Source organism: Harpegnathos saltator, unplaced genomic scaffold (genome assembly GCF_003227715.2).
Source record: "Harpegnathos saltator strain DR-91 unplaced genomic scaffold, Hsal_v8.6 scaffold47, whole genome shotgun sequence".
Lineage (NCBI taxonomy): Eukaryota > Metazoa > Arthropoda > Insecta > Hymenoptera > Formicidae > Harpegnathos > Harpegnathos saltator.
In genome coordinates, this window is record NW_020230283.1 from 1,590,883 (window position 1) to 1,607,807 (window position 16,925).

General features: G+C 45.6%; 1 protein-coding gene across 1 annotated transcript in view; it reads left to right on the forward strand.

Moving 5' to 3' along the window:
* Phlpp (PH domain leucine-rich repeat protein phosphatase) overlaps nt 1-16,925 on the forward strand; it is an 83,596-nt gene that overhangs the window by 22,789 nt on the left and 43,882 nt on the right. The window contains exons 3-4 of the mRNA XM_011147271.3: nt 10,755-10,908; nt 16,660-16,794. Of these exons, the coding sequence (XP_011145573.2) occupies nt 10,755-10,908; nt 16,660-16,794 (289 nt within the window). The remainder of the gene's footprint in view (nt 1-10,754; nt 10,909-16,659; nt 16,795-16,925) is intronic.

Here is a 16,925-nt window from a genome sequence, read left to right on the forward strand (position 1 = left end):
AAATTGTTGGGTCTCTAACTTTTAAATCGTTAAATGCTCGGTTATCTCGTTTTTCTCGAGCTTACGGCTTTGATCTCTCTTTGGTTCTGATAGGAGTTTAAATTTTTTTACTTTCCTGGGCGCGCGTGAGAACAGGAGTGATGTTCATTAAAATGTCATATTGTCTAACGCAATATAAAGGTAAAACGTACACATCGACACGTGCATCGACTAATCCCCAAATTTATTAGTTTATCCGCACGTTTACGTGTCACGGTTAATTGCTGAGAGTCAGTCGAACGTTTCACAGCAATTCACACTGCGCGAAGGCACGTTAATAAACGTGCACATTAAATTTTTGTAATCTCTAATTAATTGACGAGGCCAATGCGAATTCCCCGATCGCATTAATTAATCGATGATCGCGTAAACCGATATTTCACTTTATGAAATTACGGAACATTTACATTAACAACATAAGCTCTAACCTCGATTTAAATTACACAAATCGTCTCCTGCATTAATTCCATCGCTCTATCCATAAAATTATACGGAGAGGCCATTATTTATAACTCGCAAAAAAATAACTAAGACATACGAGGGACGCGATCCTGCCCGCAATCCTCTTACGCCGTGAAAGGATAAAAAATCCGTGCTACGACCACGTTACTTGGGGGAGAGGAATCGCAAAGAGGACACACACACAGAGAGAGAGAGAGAGAGAGAGAGAGAGAGAGAGAGAGAGAGAGAGAGAGAGAGAGAGAGAGAGAGAAAGGGAGGGAGGGGGAGTAAACGAGATAGGCTGGCACGCAATTTGTATTTTTAATTAAAATCGGATCGTCAGTCGTGCATAAATCCAGCGGAGCGACCGGGATAAAATTGTCAATCATAACGACACCGTGAGAATCGTCTTGCGTTAGAGCGAGCACATTTTTACGCGTCGGTGCTTAATTTAATTAAATGCGATTAAGAAGTACCGCTCGCTTGCGCGCCGGGCTGCAAGTGTGTGTGTACGATGTGCGTGCGAACAAGGTAATAACGAAACGAATCGACAAAAGCAATTCCCGTATATTTTCGTCCCAAGCACTGGTCCGGGCGGCGCAAAAAGAAAAAAAGAAAAACACTAACTCTTTCCTCGACGGAGAGTAAATTAGCCGATTGAGCGGCCGAGCGAATGATGAAATTACAATCCGCGCAGCGCGCACGGCTAAATTAAACGTTAAAAGTCGCGTCCGCGACTTCCCTGCGAGAAATTCTTCGATGTTGCTCCTCTCTGCGAAAGTTTCTCCGTCCGAGTCAGCTTGCCGGGGACTTGCGAGGGGGAGGAGCGAGGAGGAATCGCGCTCGTGGACGCGTATTGCGCGCGCGTTTACGCCTCGCAAACCGCGAGGAGGCTAATTCCATTTGCTTCCGTCCGTCCGCGCTTTGGAAAGAAACGCTTTACCGCCGCTTTTTGTCGCGCTCGCCGCGCGATTAAATTCAGCGCGGGTTAAAGTCACTCGATTATGTAAACGTATTTACCGGAGGGTCACCTGCCGCGGAACGTCGCCGTTGGCGAACGTTGGCGACACAGCAGGTGTTTTCCAGTCGGCGTTACTACACGTGCGAGGGAAGTCGGCTAACGGCGTCCGGAACCGCGCTGCGAACAGGTATGCAGTGACAACATCGGTGAACTCGAAGGTGAACTTAATACAATCGGCGGGATAGCCTTAACAATGTAACCGCCAGCTTATTAGTATTTTCTAATCGCGTACACATTATCGATTGATTACTTATTCGTTATTCAGCAACGCTAGAACGGTGTGTCGAGTGTATTGATTAGGTATTAATTTATTTATTAGCTACTTGTTTGTTCGATAGTTCGAAGAGGCGAGAAAGACGTGTCAAATTTATTAGGTATTTATTTATTTATTTATTTATTTAGTAGAGGAAACGGGAACGGTGTGAGCACTGCGGTAGCTTTATGTTAGCGTCGAGAGATGAATGTGAACGGTCAGAAAATAAGCTACTAACCTAATTGCAACGCGTGTTGAGGCTATCCAGTTGGCTGGCGTACAAAGTTCGACTTTCGCCTGCCGTTGCCACGATCAAAACGCCAAAGCGCTGTTCACGCGGCTAAGCAATGAAAGCCCGGTCGGCCGAATGCACAGCGAAACTTTCTCCACAAATCTGCGATAGCTCGCTTCAAGACAAACGGCTGTGCTTTTCTTGTTATAACAACAAGGACGACTTTGAACGGCAAAACGATCTCTCGAAGTTGAGACGATCTCCTGAAATTTTCTCCTGGCTGGGATCCTGGCTGGGATCCTGGCTGGCGATCTAGCAGACGTTGAAAGGGGAGTTACAAGCTTCTCGCAGACGTTACGGGCGTATTTTTCGCCGAGCGTGGAAATACGAGCGGAGACGATCAGTAATCCGCGACTTAATTCATCGGTTAATCCCGTCGCTTTAACGTGCCCGTTAAAGCGACGATGAAAAGAATGGCGCGATTACGATGGAAACGTTAATCGGAATAATTGTACGAAGTGGAGCGCGCCGCTCGGCCCCCGCGATCTCGATTAGTTTGTAGCCATTATAACGACGTTTCATAACGCGACGTGACATTTATACTATTCGATAATTACGTGCGCAGCTGAGGATTATTTAGCTTTCCAAACTGCGCTAGTCAAATGCGAAATTATCCTCAAACCAAATACGCGATTCGACGGCGGATGCGGATTTTTTGGTGAGGAATTTCCGCTTAAACATCGTCGCTTCAATCTTTGATTAAAAATAACAAGTCAATCGCACGGCTGTTTTATCGATGCAAATTAAATGTACGGGGATTAAAACATTAGGAATAATTAAACAAAAGTGTTTGCTGGTGATTTCCGTTAATTTTACGTCGCTGAAGATTGAGCATAATTCTACCGCTATTGACACACTCGGATATGATATAACGTGCGAATTTAATCATATCTCAAATAATTTCGCGAATGTTGGACGATATGTATTATATAAACGCAAAGCACAAAGTGAAACGTGAATACGGACGGTCGGATATTATTTATATAGGAGAAATATACGGTCGGAAACATGCAGCACAACCGTCGCAAACTTTTTCTAAATTTCGTTCATTTATCAAACGAATCGCCGGGAAATACGGCGATTCGTTAAAAATTTTCTGGTACAAACTACAGAAACCGTGTAATTGAAACATCTCGAAAAATCGGCGCGCCTTCCCCTGTTCCGTCGAGTTCCCGAACCTGCTTTGCCAGAGAACGCGGGGAAAATCGAGGGAAATAGAACGCGAATAGTTTATAATAATGACGAATCGAAAAATTAAGCGAAAAAGACTGCGACGCTACTTGTATCGTAATCCCAGACAAAATTCAACGAGAGCTCTCGAAACAATTTCGACATCACGCCGTTGCGCTTTCGTTTCGTGAGACGCGCGCGCGCGCGCGGTTTTCGGGAGTTTTTGCCCGGAACAAACTTGAAACGAACTAATTCTCGCGACGGGTTCCTCGCATTCCGGAATTAACAAAATCAACACCGCGGCGAACCGGCATCGCCGCATATAGCGGGTGCTTATAATGAGTTTCGTTAATTACGTGTGAGTCCCCAGAGGAACGGAGGTAGCCCAGTTTCCCTTTGGACGAGCCGATGGGTCGATAATATCGGTTCTATCAAACCGGAATAACGACTTGGCGACACTAACGGGGATTTTGAATCTGAAATATGCGCGCCGACCGTCCACCGAGATTTCGCGTTGTTTCAGTATTTTAATTCGTAAATACGTTACTGCGTATTTTTTTTTTCTACAAAACAGCAATCGTTTTATTGATGTCGAATCTCGTCCGCAATTCGTTGTGTAAACACCGAAAAACGAACTCGTGAAAAGTCAGTGAATTTCTAATGGCTCTCCTCCTAACAAACTAATATATAACTCCAACAGTTGTCCAACACTTTTTTACTACTGAGACAGTCGCGATAAATAATGATGTGAAAGTGCGGAGCGGCAAGAGAATCTCCGAGCAAGTCCTCCGATCTTAAACATATAATCGCGCTAGCTCGGCGAGGTCTTTTGTCATCGAAATGCATGCGAGGGCTTAAACAATTCACCTTACTGCCACCTGAAACTTTGAGTAACCGAGTCCGCGCGCGAAATGGCCGTCGGCCGTGGGGATCCAGGAGGGACGGGAAGCCGGCCGGTCGAAGGCAGCCAACGGGGAATCAGAATGAATTTCGGCTGAGCTGGCCGATTCCAATTTAACTTTAATTTACGCGAGTGCTGCTGGCTGCAAGTTCACGCGAAAATTCATACCCGGCCGGTCGCGAGAGGGTGGTCAACTCCCGCAGCCGACGTCGGCGACGTTACTTATGACCTTGTAAATCGTAATAAATGAGGATTTTACGACACGACTCGCAGCCGTCGTTGGTTAGACGGATTGATGGAATTTTTCACGGACACTTTGGTCGTAAACGGCACCTTCATAATAATGGCGCGTGAAATATGCAGCCTGTCCATCCGCGTAAATTTCCCACAGCTTCTGCATCGCTCCCCCGCCGCGTGCCGGAGAGAATACGCGCGAGAATAAGCAAAGAGGAAACATGAATAACGGAGTTATATATTAATAAACGGACGTGCATCTCTCTCTCTATCGAACGGGTAACATCAGAATCCGGGAGACCGCATCCTGGTGAATAAATCAATTTTCTTTTAGAAATTTGGTGAAACACAATCGCTTAGAAATTCTCAGCCACGTCAAATCGAAACCGACCTTAGCAAGTGGTTGAGCTTAGCGCGTGTCGTTGCTCACACCGTAGAAATGATAACCGGAAGAGGTCGAAATATTTTCTCGGAATGAAGAACGAGCGAAGGATCAAAGTCTATTCGCTACGGAAATAACGTCGCAATTAGCGCGTAATTTCACAACGATGACGGCCAGCGCGCTTTGGGAACTTTATACTTGGTTAATCAGCCGCGACTACAAAGTTATTGGAGCCGGTCGTCCCACGAGGATACTTCGTAACTTGATGCCGTGTGGTGATGGCAGCACTTCACCGTTATTATCCGTAGTAAATTAAACGCCCGACATATGACGTGATAAAAGAAAAGTATACGAAAGCGAGAAATAATGGACGCGAAGCGCTGTCAAACACCGGTTGTTATTGTATACAAAACTGAAATGAACCAAGCGAGGTTCTGAAATATTTTCAAAACTAATTCGTCCGCTCTCTTTCCGCTTCCTCCTCAATTCGTTCTATTACGTAGCTTTTCCGTTCGGCACAGCAAGCGGTTGCTTTCATCCCGAATCATCACACTTTACTCGCGGCGCAAATATTCAGTTTAATCACAATCATTGGCGATTCCAGTGTCTCTCCTTCGCTGGATAAACTAAACTGATACATCTCACCGTAACGAAATAATATAATTAGAGACGCTCTTAAAATCTCCTTGACGTTACTTTTAGACCGCAATCTGCGGATTAACAATCAACGTGATGGATATGTAAGCAATAATAGCACTCTCGCGAGATGGATATCTGGTGTTTCCGATAAAATTTTTGCGTTATTACGAATTTTCGGTCACAAGAGATCAGGTCACAAGGATACCGAATAACAGGCAATGTAACTTGATATAATTGTGTCTCTTTAATCTCTTGATTGGCAAATTGAATTTCGCAAAAGGATTTAAGGATTTAAGCTGGCAAAAAATGGGTTTTCAAAAGTTAAGCAATGTCGTTAAAATTTTGTGTCCATGGTTTTTGAGGTCGCTGTTTACGAATATGAAAGCAGAATTTTTCAAACTTAAAATGGTAGATCCAATATAACAACTAAAATGAATTTCATTTCACTAAAATAAAACTCTGGACATCTGTTACAAAAAAAAAATTAAATGGTGAGAATATACAAAATTTTGATTTAAAATTTAAAAGAACAAAAGACCGAAACAACAAATAAATATGATTTATAATGATAAGCTATACAATATGTAGATAACATTCCGTCTTAAACATTTATATTGATTTATTTAAAAATTTATCACTCCGAATTAGAATGAATTTACAAAATTCATCGTTAAAAAAAGCGATCTCAAAAGCCTCGAAACGTTTTCTCAATTTTAAGTCGTTTATATTTACCTTCGTGAATTTTGAATTTTGAAATTCGTCATTGGATTGAGCGAATCGAAGAGAAGAATCTTTGAACACTCAATTTTAGAAATATTGAACTACCAGAAATACGTATATCACACTCATACAAAAGATATTGCGTTTCCGCCGGTTGGGCCACTTTTTGCGAACGCAGTATTGCGTTTCCGCCAGTCAAGAGGTTAAAGTACGCGAGCGAACCCCTTCGAGAAACGGATCCTGAGTTACTCTTAAGTATTCCGCATATCTTGTACAATTAATCCTCGACGTCGCGATGCGACGTTACGAAAGCAGATAAGTCGCCGACGACGTCTGAGACTCGACGAGGCAAACGCCGCGTCGCTTCTTTCCCAAGGTTTAAGGCACGAGTCAACGTGGGTTGTTACCGCTGACTCGGTGGCTGCAATTAATTTCTAAATCCGCGAACGTGGCGAGAAAGTCGAAAATTCATGCCGGGGTCGGCGAGCGAAGAGAAGAGCTCCGAGCTCAGAAATATGATTATCCGCGCGGTGCAAAAGTGTTCGAGCCTTTAATTACGCTCTCTTCATTAATGAAGAGCCTCCCTTTCGTACCGAAGCAAAGGAACGCGCGCCGTTTCATCTCTTTTCGCCATCTGTGGGACGGACGTTCTCAAACGCTCCTTTTCCCTGTTTCAGCCTAGAGAAATGGCGATTTAAATAACTCCGATCGCGGCGTTCTATATACGGACTACAAAGGAGCGGACGAAAAATATATCCTAGTACATCTAACGAGGAAATTAGCTCTCCTCGATACGAATCCTCGAGCGCTCTATTACGTAGCTACACACGTATACGCGTGTAGCTACGTATAGAGCGCTCGACGTTTGTAAACAAGGCTAAATTTCGTAAAACGTGAGTAAACCTCACACTTATACGTCGGAAAATATCGCGGACCGCGAAACAAGTTTGGGACGAAGCTCGCGTATTTTCCTTTTCGTTTTTACGTTAATAAATTAATTAATTATCGCAGGAAGCGCGCGAGTCGGATTTTTAACGAACCGGTCGGAGGAACGGCGCTAATGATTTTTCTCCTGGAGGGAAGTGTTGCGATAATTTGCGCGGGAGATGCATGCGGTAGCGCGAAATATCCGAGCGATATTTTATATTTAGCAATTTACGCCAAACGCAGAAGACCGAGCGTAAATACACACTGTGATGGTAATAATAATTGGCGAAAGGCCAACCTGCCAGTGGGCACGATAATATTATCAAAAATATTACGCGGCGCGAAATATGATATTGCAATTGTAATAGCTAATAGACACACGCGCTGAGATTTCCGCCGCTCTCCGCGAAATTAGCCGGGCCAAAAATTAGAAAATCCGTCGCGCACCGCGCGGTGATGTATGTATGTATATAGTATACAAGCGGCCGCGCAATTCGTTTGCTAGCGTGATTAATCTCTTTGCCCCTGCGGCTAACCGAGTTATTATTTACAGGCCACTTTCCGGAATTACAATTTTTTCACGGCGCATATGTCATGACTAATGCGTCTCCTTGCTCGCGAGGAGATACGCGGCGCTTTAACCTCGCGAAATTAAAACCGATTCCGGACTTCACGGGATTATCGCGCGGGGAATGACCGCGCTTTCGAATGGATGGCCGCCCGATCGTTAATGTATCTTTAATGCTATTCCACGTTTTATCGCGAATGCGATTTAGAAGAGTCCGAAGTCGCGCGTATTCGCTCGTCGCAGTATTGCGAGTGCAGTTGACGCGACATTAAAAATTGATTGTTATTCAACGGGGGATTGAACAAACAACGTTCCACGGAAGAAAGGAGATATCTCGTTAGGTAAACGGACGTTATTTGTTTCGCGCGCGGATGATCGAACGCGGTATATATTGCACTTGAGAAACCCGAAAGATTATACAATCACTTTTCTGTTGAATAATAATTTCTCATAACTTGAGACGCTCGAATCGATCGAAGGTAGATGATCGATCGGGTCACGCTGAACTATCGTTCAGCGTGCCAGCGCTGACGCGGTTGTGTTTATCGGCGCATGTTTTTTTTTCTTTCTTTTCTTTTCTTTCTTTCTTTCACAGGGAGGTGTTTCATATTTTACTTTGAGTAACTCTAACGTATTAGCAGAAAAGGGGGAGGGGGGAGGGGAGAATTTTCAGCGAGCAAGTCGCGACGGCAAAATGATTTAGCGGAGCGACAACTCCTGCGCGAAGATCGCAGTTGCCAAAGTTCGGCCGATTGCTACCTAAAAGGGGTGTTTGACCAAAGTACGACTTTTTCCGAGAAAGTTCGCGATTGACGTGACGTTGAAAGCTCTGCTCGACGATCCGGCAGACGAGTTTCCCAAGGAGAGAGAATCCGTCGTTCCCGACGGCCGATCTGAAACTTGGAAACTGCCGGAAATTCTCAAAACGTACTGAGCTTGAAAATAGGTGGAAGACTCCTTATATATTATGTGTATTTTACGGTACTGATGAAACAGTGACGATTCGAGCGTTGCGAATGTTAGCTGGTAGAACGGTGAACCCGGCTGAAGAAACATCGACAACTTTGGAATTCATTGACAATTAATCATGCATGCGCACGCGTGTACGTGTACGTTCGTAGTTCGACATGTATAAGCACGTATCGGACGTATATTTATAGCACGTATATTTATAGAAAAAAGAGCTCCGCTTTGATGTATCTCAAACTCTTTTAATGTTTTCATGTGTGTTTTATTATGCGACTACCAGCTTCGTATATAACTCATCTATTTACGACTTCGCAGAACATATTTCGCTTGAAGTCTGCTGTCGTTAAAAAGTTAAAGTTAAGTTTCTCACGTGTGACCTATAAGTCTGCGAAATCGACAGGTCGAGATTATTTTTGGGTAAAACGCTACGACTGGAGTCTAAAAACGTCAATCTTTAAAAATATGATCTATTAAATAGATATTTTGAACGATGAATTCGATGTGCAGCAGAAATCTCAATATTCAAAATTTATTATCATGACAGTTTTATTAGAATAGAATAGAATTTTATTATTAGTCCAAAAATATTGAACTTTTTAACATAGGCAATCATAGAAGAGAACTAGATGGATGCTTTAACTTTCACAGAGAAAGTTTCATCCAGCTATTTATTTATTTTCTTCTTTTTTTATCTTTGACACACGTCTTATCTTTTCAGGGACGAATTAGTGGACGACTACTAACGTGAAAGGACGTAATTTAATTTTAAAGTCATATAGAAACATGACATCTGTCGATTCTGCGACAAGATTTCTCTTCCGGCTAAAAAATTTCACACCAACGTCCATTCTATTTTTACGAACGATATTTCAATTTGAAAACGATTCAACGTATTTAAATATGTGCGTACGTGTCAGTGTCCGTTCCTGAAGACGTCGACTTATAACGACCAAGAGAAATTAAACGTCTAGATCATTAAGAGGGATTTTAAGTTTACTAATTGCAGGAGTAGACTGTTTCAAAAATTAATTTAGCTTTCGTTAAGAATTTTTCGCGTGTTACTAGAAATTATTAAGACTTAAATGACTCGAGTTTCGTAGCGGTGGTGATGTATACAGCGCGCATTACTCGAAAGTCAGACGTCGCGTAAAATTCTTGAGCGGAATATAAACTGATACGCATCAATTCGAACTAACTTCAAAACTTTCTATATACTTCCTACTCCTCCCGAAATGCCTTTCAATTAACAATAACAAATCTCTTGGTAATTGGACCTTGGTAATTAACGAAGGATCCACTGCGAATTAATTATGGAATACGCGCGCTTCCGCTGCCCATTCTCGCTCCTCAGACGGCGTTTCAACACCCTTCGATTCTCGTTGTTAAATAACTCGGTAATTAATTCCGCGATTAAATTCTCGCTATGATTTTCCAGGATATTATGACGATATTTTATCTGTAGTAGAAAAAGCAACCGTGCGAGAGCAAAGCGCTTGAGTTGATGCAAATAGAAAGTAACGAGATCTAAAGAGACTGCATTAAAATGTTTTTTTAATTAGCAGAAATAATGGACCTCCTCTGAGAGGAAGAGAGCGAGAGCGAGAGAGAGAGAGAGAGAGAGAGAGAGCAAGAGAATAACTTTGATCTTCAAAATTTCGTCGAGGTTTCCATAAGTTATAAGCGAGAAACCGTGAAACGATTTTGTTGCTCGCAAACTTGAGCATTATTATCGGCAGTCTGATGGGTTTCTGCTTTAATTTCATTAAAAGCCTCCGTTGTTCTTCGTTGCCGCCGCCGTGAGGCGAAGTAACAACAACAAAATAAAAACAACAAGGGAAAACAATCAAACGTACGTTTGATCCAATTTCATTATTTGTGCAGATCTCAATTTATTTACATTTCAATCCGCTCCGGTTCAGATAAAATCTCGAAGAAAGTGACTCCGCTCGAGATTTCACGAGCGACACGAGGTGTTAAAATATAAATAAGGAGAAACTTTCTCTCGCGTTCGTCGCAGTTGGCTATCTTCTGGCGGGCAACAATTTCGCCTGCAATTCGTATCCCGCTTCTCGTTTTTCTCAGCGCGCGTTCGCCTCGCGCGAGTTTTCTCCTCGCTTCTGCGAACGCGACCGCGCGCCGTCTGTCGCGCGCTTATTTTTCGATGTTAAATTAAACATTCGCTGAATTTCATATTCCAGTATGGCGGCGAGCCAGGCAGGAGGTTAGCGCCCCAGGAGAAGCCGCTGGAGATTCAAGATCAATTTCTTCAAAGGCTCGGCTACCAGGAAGTGTCCCGGCGCGCGCGTCTAGGAGTCGATCCCGAACTCAGACATCTCGTCAGCTTTCACGTAGGTTAGTATGAATTGAATGAGAAGCAGTACAGCCTACTTCACGAGTCATCGCTGAGATCTCGCGTTAATACTTGATCCTCTCGTTTTTGCCTGTCGAGCAATCTCGATAACGATGCGCGTAACGTCGGCGAGATGCTCGAACGAGCTGCGCAAACTAAAACGTATTCTCCGATCGCTTCTCGCGGAAGCGGATTTCCCTTGAAAAATATCGAGAAAATAGTTTAGAAATGGAAACCACTTTGCGAGAATAAAGCCTCGATGTTGAAAATAGGTAACAAGATCCTTCTCCGCGTTTAGTTTTGAATGGACTTTAATAGAATTTTAATTCCAGTCTTAGTACCCGAGACGTCGAAGATAGAAAATTAAGGAGTTGCCAAGAGGAAGGTGGATGTCTAATTAATTTTTCGCCGAGGGGAGAGATCGACTCTGAAATTGATTAAAGAATACACCCGCGAAGTTGGTCCAAGTATTTTAATAACATCCCGCGTATAACACACCGTCATGCACGGGAGGTTACTCCCGCTTCGCGATTATGCGATATTTGATAAAATAACTTTGAGAATCACACGAGTGATTCGCGCGGACGCAAACAATAACCGACGCGCGAGCTTCGCATGAAAATTTACAGGCGACTGTTTGAAATGTCAAATGATCCCGCCGAGGCAGACGGACACGGACAAAGGGTCTAGAGGGAGTGAGAGAAAGAGAGAAACGGTAGAGAGGGAGGGAGAAAGAAAGAAGCTGTTCGCCGTGAAATTACTTACGGCGCGCGCGGGAAATATATTTCATTAGATATGTTTCGCTGAAACACGCACTTTTCGCGCGCGAGCATACGCGTGTACTTTTATTACTACGTAAATTCTAACCACGGTAATTACAAAGCGCGTTGGATTTCGTTACAACGCCGACTACACTCTCAGGACGGTCGACATGCGCCACCTTCTGCGGGCTAATTGCATTAGTTGAGTACTTCGTCTCATCTCACCCACCTCCTCTCGTCACCTCGCGTTCGCGAGGTAACTTTCGCGAATCGTCCGCGTTCAATCCCTGTCGTCTTAACCTTTATACACACCGAGCCGCGATGATTAATTAACGAGACGGGCGGCGGTTCGATTTATTATAAGTAGCGCGCTTATTGATTAAGTTGACCCAAGCGCGGCACGAATATTTCGCCAGGGAGGGTGGACTCGTGTGCTTCGGATAATTATTAATTGCATCGAACGTGCGCACCCTCTCCCCCCCCCTCCAAGCGTGTATCTTCAACTCCGGCCAAAGCCGGCCAAAAACTGCTAATATAATAACGTGTAGCGGCTCGTTATCCGTTATCGAAACAACGCTCTTCGTCGAGTGCAGGCTAGAGCGAAAATTCAAGCTCTTGCTTGAATTTCATCGATTACCGTTTACTCTGATACCCCTTCTAATTACGATGAAGGAAAAAGGGCAACGAGGTCGCGAGGGCAGTTACGCTCTTCTAAGTCCCGCTGCACGATAATTACGTCCCGATATAGGGGATCGCGCCGCTATAGGAAAGCAAAACTTGGAGCGTCATTCCACTTTTCGTTTACGGTCATCCGCCGCGGCGCGGCAGGGAGCTTCGACAGTTTCAGCTGTATCGGGACGTTGGCTCGCGATCGCGCTCTAAGGAGCGTGTTCCACTTAAGTGGAGCACCCTGTGTACGACAGTTGGCTGTTGTGTCGGCACGAGAGCTATAAGTAGGTACTTTCGCGAGCAATCTCGCTACAGAGAGACACGGAACGACGACGGCGCGGCGCGGCGCGGCGCGACGCGGCGCGACGCGGCGCGGCGACGCTCGCTCGCTCGCTCGCGCGCGTGGCCCGCTAATTATAACGTTATTGCCGCTATTAATGAGCAATTTCAGGGCGCTTCTGTGCGCTCGGTCGTCGACGATATAAACTCGAAGCGCATTACGTAACTTACGTGGCGCAATTTAGCCGAGTTAATTAAGTTAAAGTGTGTGGCGAGTGTGCGGGGAAGGTGGGCGCGTCGCGAGGCTGCGACAGAATTTATTCTATCGTGTTTGATTTAACACGGCCTTGTTCTCCGACTTCTTCCGGCGAACGGACAATTTTGTCTTCGACGCCGAGCGGAGCGGAATTATAGCGGTGTTGCACGCGGAGAAATTTCTAAGCCGATCAATCCGCTGATTTGCCGTTTACACGTTGACGATGCCGCGTTTCGCTGCGCCGCGAGTTCGCCCGTTCGTAATTATAATCCAGTCGACGGGAACTTTCGCGCGAATTCGCATTTCGCGAGCGGAGGGAGACGCAGCCTCTCGTCTTTCTCTGTCCCTTCGACCTTCTTCCATGGACGGGAACTCGAAAATTATCTTCGTGCTTCCTCGATTTCCGCTTACCGTCGTGTATATCCGTGATTTTTATGAGAAAGAGAGACCGGTAAATTCTGCAGCGCTCGCATTTTGCCGCTAGATTTGACGATATTGGAATAACCGTGATTGATATTCTAGCCTGGAAAAGAACGAGAGGCCGAGAGAGAGAGAGAGAGAGAGAAACAGAGAGACACTCGCGCGCCTTGTTTTTCGCCGCATTGATACACTAGGAAAAACTAGCAATCGTAAACATTTCCGTCACGCGCGTTATACGCTGTCGTACTTGCGAAAGCCATTTCTCTATATATTTTTATTTAACGTATCTCCGTTGTTTATTTCATCGGAAAGTGCAGAATTCAGATAGCCAAACTTTCGTGCGGTATCCCCAGCTCGCGGAAATACGGGCGAGAGCCCGTGCGCGGGTGGGGGGATTAATATTAAAAAATTCGAGCGCTCTCTATGGAGAATCCAGGCACTGGAAATAATCGAAATCCTTATAACGAGGCTTCGAGACGCGATCGGACGTTTACATGGCCAACGTTGAAATATTCACTCGCACCCTCGTATATTCTCTCTCTCTCTCTCTCTCCTCGCCCCCTATTCCAACCCCTCCTCTCTCTCTCTCTCTCTCTCTCTCTCTCTCTCTTCGTTCTTCACAACCTCGCATAATTCACCTGTCGGTGCGCGCTAGCTTTTCTCTCCGCGGTTCCGCGCGAACGGCAGATCCCTGAATCGTCTTGCCGTAAATCCATTTTCCGCGCGCTCGTTTATTCGCCGAGGAAATTACAGGCTTTCAAGCACCGCGAGATGTGCGTGCACGCACGAATCGCCGGACCATGTTCGAATAGCCGCGACAAATTCGACCACCTCCGTCGCTAATTATTCGGAAAGCCGAACATCCTGACATATATACACACACACACACACACACACACACGCAGTATTATCTTGCGGCCATTTATCTGACTAACAATTAGCATGAATCAACTTCCGGAATTCTTTCATTCCACGTCTCCACGCGAGAACCGCGCGCGGTATCGGGCGTTCACGTGCCGTTTGACGTTCCATGGCGCAGAATTGAAGCGGATTACGCTGAGGCCGCGGCAGCACACAACGCTGACGCAGGAGGAGGAGGGAGGGGGAGGGGGGCTGAATGTTAAAACAGCAAATTTATCTAGCAGGCGGCGTACCGCCGCCACCGTCGTCGCCGCCGCCGCCGCCGGCGGCGCGAGCATATTTAACCATAATAACCACTAACGACTGAGAGTTTCCTGGCCGGAAGTGCCGGAAGTGCACGCTCGCGCCGCCACCGCCGCCGCCGCCGCCGCCGCCGCCTAGCAAACGACATAACCGCCTGGCTAAGCCGAAACGTTAAACGCCGATTATCGTGTTCCCAGCTCTCGCCTGTAATTTCCCGCGGAAACTTTCGCCCCCGGGAACAGAATTCAGGCATTGAGCACCAAATGGCGAGCATAACTCATTTCACCGAGAGAAAATAGCCCTCCTGCACCACTCGGCGGTGGGGAGTGCGCCGATTAACAGTCCACGATCCGATTGAACGGATTTCGGAAATCGATGGACACGAAATACCGAAACGTTGGGAGGGACGTTTCGTATTCTCGGCGAAGTCGAGCTGGATACCTCGAGACGCGCAATACCGCTTTCCGTCCGACCATTCGCGGGGAGGTGGAGGAAGCAGCTTGGTGCTGCACGGTTTTGGACCAGAAAAATAAGTCTGTTCTTGCTGAAGTAGTGCACTTCAAGAAGAAGCGAGAACTTCAAAAGAGACGGATTCTTCGCAGTGGAGACTCGGTGAGCGAAAGAGGAAAAGATGAGCAGCGTGAGCTGCAACGCAAGGGGAACTGCGGAAAAAGGACATAAAGAATTATCACTCAAGGTCTTTCGACGGGCGCGGAAACATCTAAAGTCCTGCTGCAGATTTTGCGGAAGTCTCTCGTGTCAACGTCGCGTCCAGGACTGATCGCGCGACGATCCCGTCGACGCGTCGATGCAAGGCGCTGTGCCGCGTCTTCCGTTTAATAAGATCGCGAGGGATCCGCAGCCCTCGTAATAAATTGCTTTCTCCCGGAAATTACTGAATATTGTTCGTGCCGCGGCGTTTTCCAGTCGCAATAAAGCCCCACGCACGCCGGCTTTAATAACCGCGCGCGATTTATTGGATTTTATCGCAGGGACGCACCGAGGCAAAGCTAGCGAGCATTTCTCGCCGGCGGCGGCGGCGACGTAGAGTCTGATATTTACACACATGCAAGGAAATATCATGCGCAGCGAAGAAAATAATTGCTCTCTTTTTCTGATTGTAGATATTACGCGTTTGTACGTGCATCGTCGTGCCGCAGCTGTTACGCCGCGCATATCGATTCCGAAATTTCCTTCCCGGCTGTGCTGATTCCGCAGCATCGTGCGAAATATACACACACATATATGTATATTTCTGTATATAAATGCTCGCTCGTGCATCTGCAAAATAAATTACACGTACGTTACACGGTTCGTAAAAAATGGAAACAAGATCTCGCGAGATTTGCGTCAATTTCCTCTGTAACGTACATCTCGGAAATTGCTAAATAAATTGCTCTGCTAAATTATTACTAATTGAGTTGCTCAATTTGAGATGAATCTGCGGTCTACTTTTACTCGCTAGAGAATGTCAAGTGCAAACGTGAAAAAAAGGAAAGCGAAATTTCGGAATCAATTAATAACTGCTACGCTGTTTGCACAGCGGCAAGTTAAAAATTATCGGAAAAAGCATGAAAACTATGAGCGCGATCCAACGAGAGATTTTTTTTTTTTTTGCGAGTTACCGGATAGTTTTGTATTTTCGAAACGTTTATAGCTCTATATCGTTGCAGAATGAGACGAAAAAACAATATTTTGATTCGTATGTCCCGCATGGTCTGGCGAAATTCACTGGGAATTCGCGTTTCTGTTTGTAAACGTAATTCAATTTCGCCGTGCGTCGCCTGGCGTCGCGTGTGCAATAAAAAGTTCTATACGCCACGGTGTGTAGACAGATTTTTGAATAGAAAGCCGGCAGAGTTTTTTTCAGAAACGGGAGAAAGAAGAAAAGCAAATATCTCTCGAAGTAAGCAAATCTCCGGCAGTCGACAACTTCGGCCCCGACAATTCGCCCGATTTAACGCCGTGCGGTGCGTGTCCGAATTCATTGAAATATATCGTCATCGCACAGCGATTCACGTAAATCACACGACGGAGCTCTTTTTATCTCGCTCGAGCCATGGCTCGAAAATTCAGGCTGCCCACCGCACGAAAAAAAAGAGAGTCGCACTTATCGCATGAAGGGCGACATCTAAATCGTCCGCGCGTTGATTAAAGCCGTAGTTATTCAACGTTTTATCTTTTTCTTCTTCTACTTTGCCCAGGACCCGCATCGCCGCTGCCGGATCTCGCGGGATACAGCCGTTGCGGCTACACCCTGGTATTAAAGGGGTTGGTTTTTCCCCAGTGGAAGCGACGACCTCTGGCCGTCATCGGTTCCAGGCTCTTCCTTTATCCGGGTAAGTGTTCCACTCGAGATCCTGCCAATCCCCGAGATAAGAAAATTCAGAACGAAAGGATGCGTAGGCCCGGCCAGGCAGAAAACAAGCCCTCGTTGGGGGGAAACAATCCCTCAGCGTCTGTCGGGAAT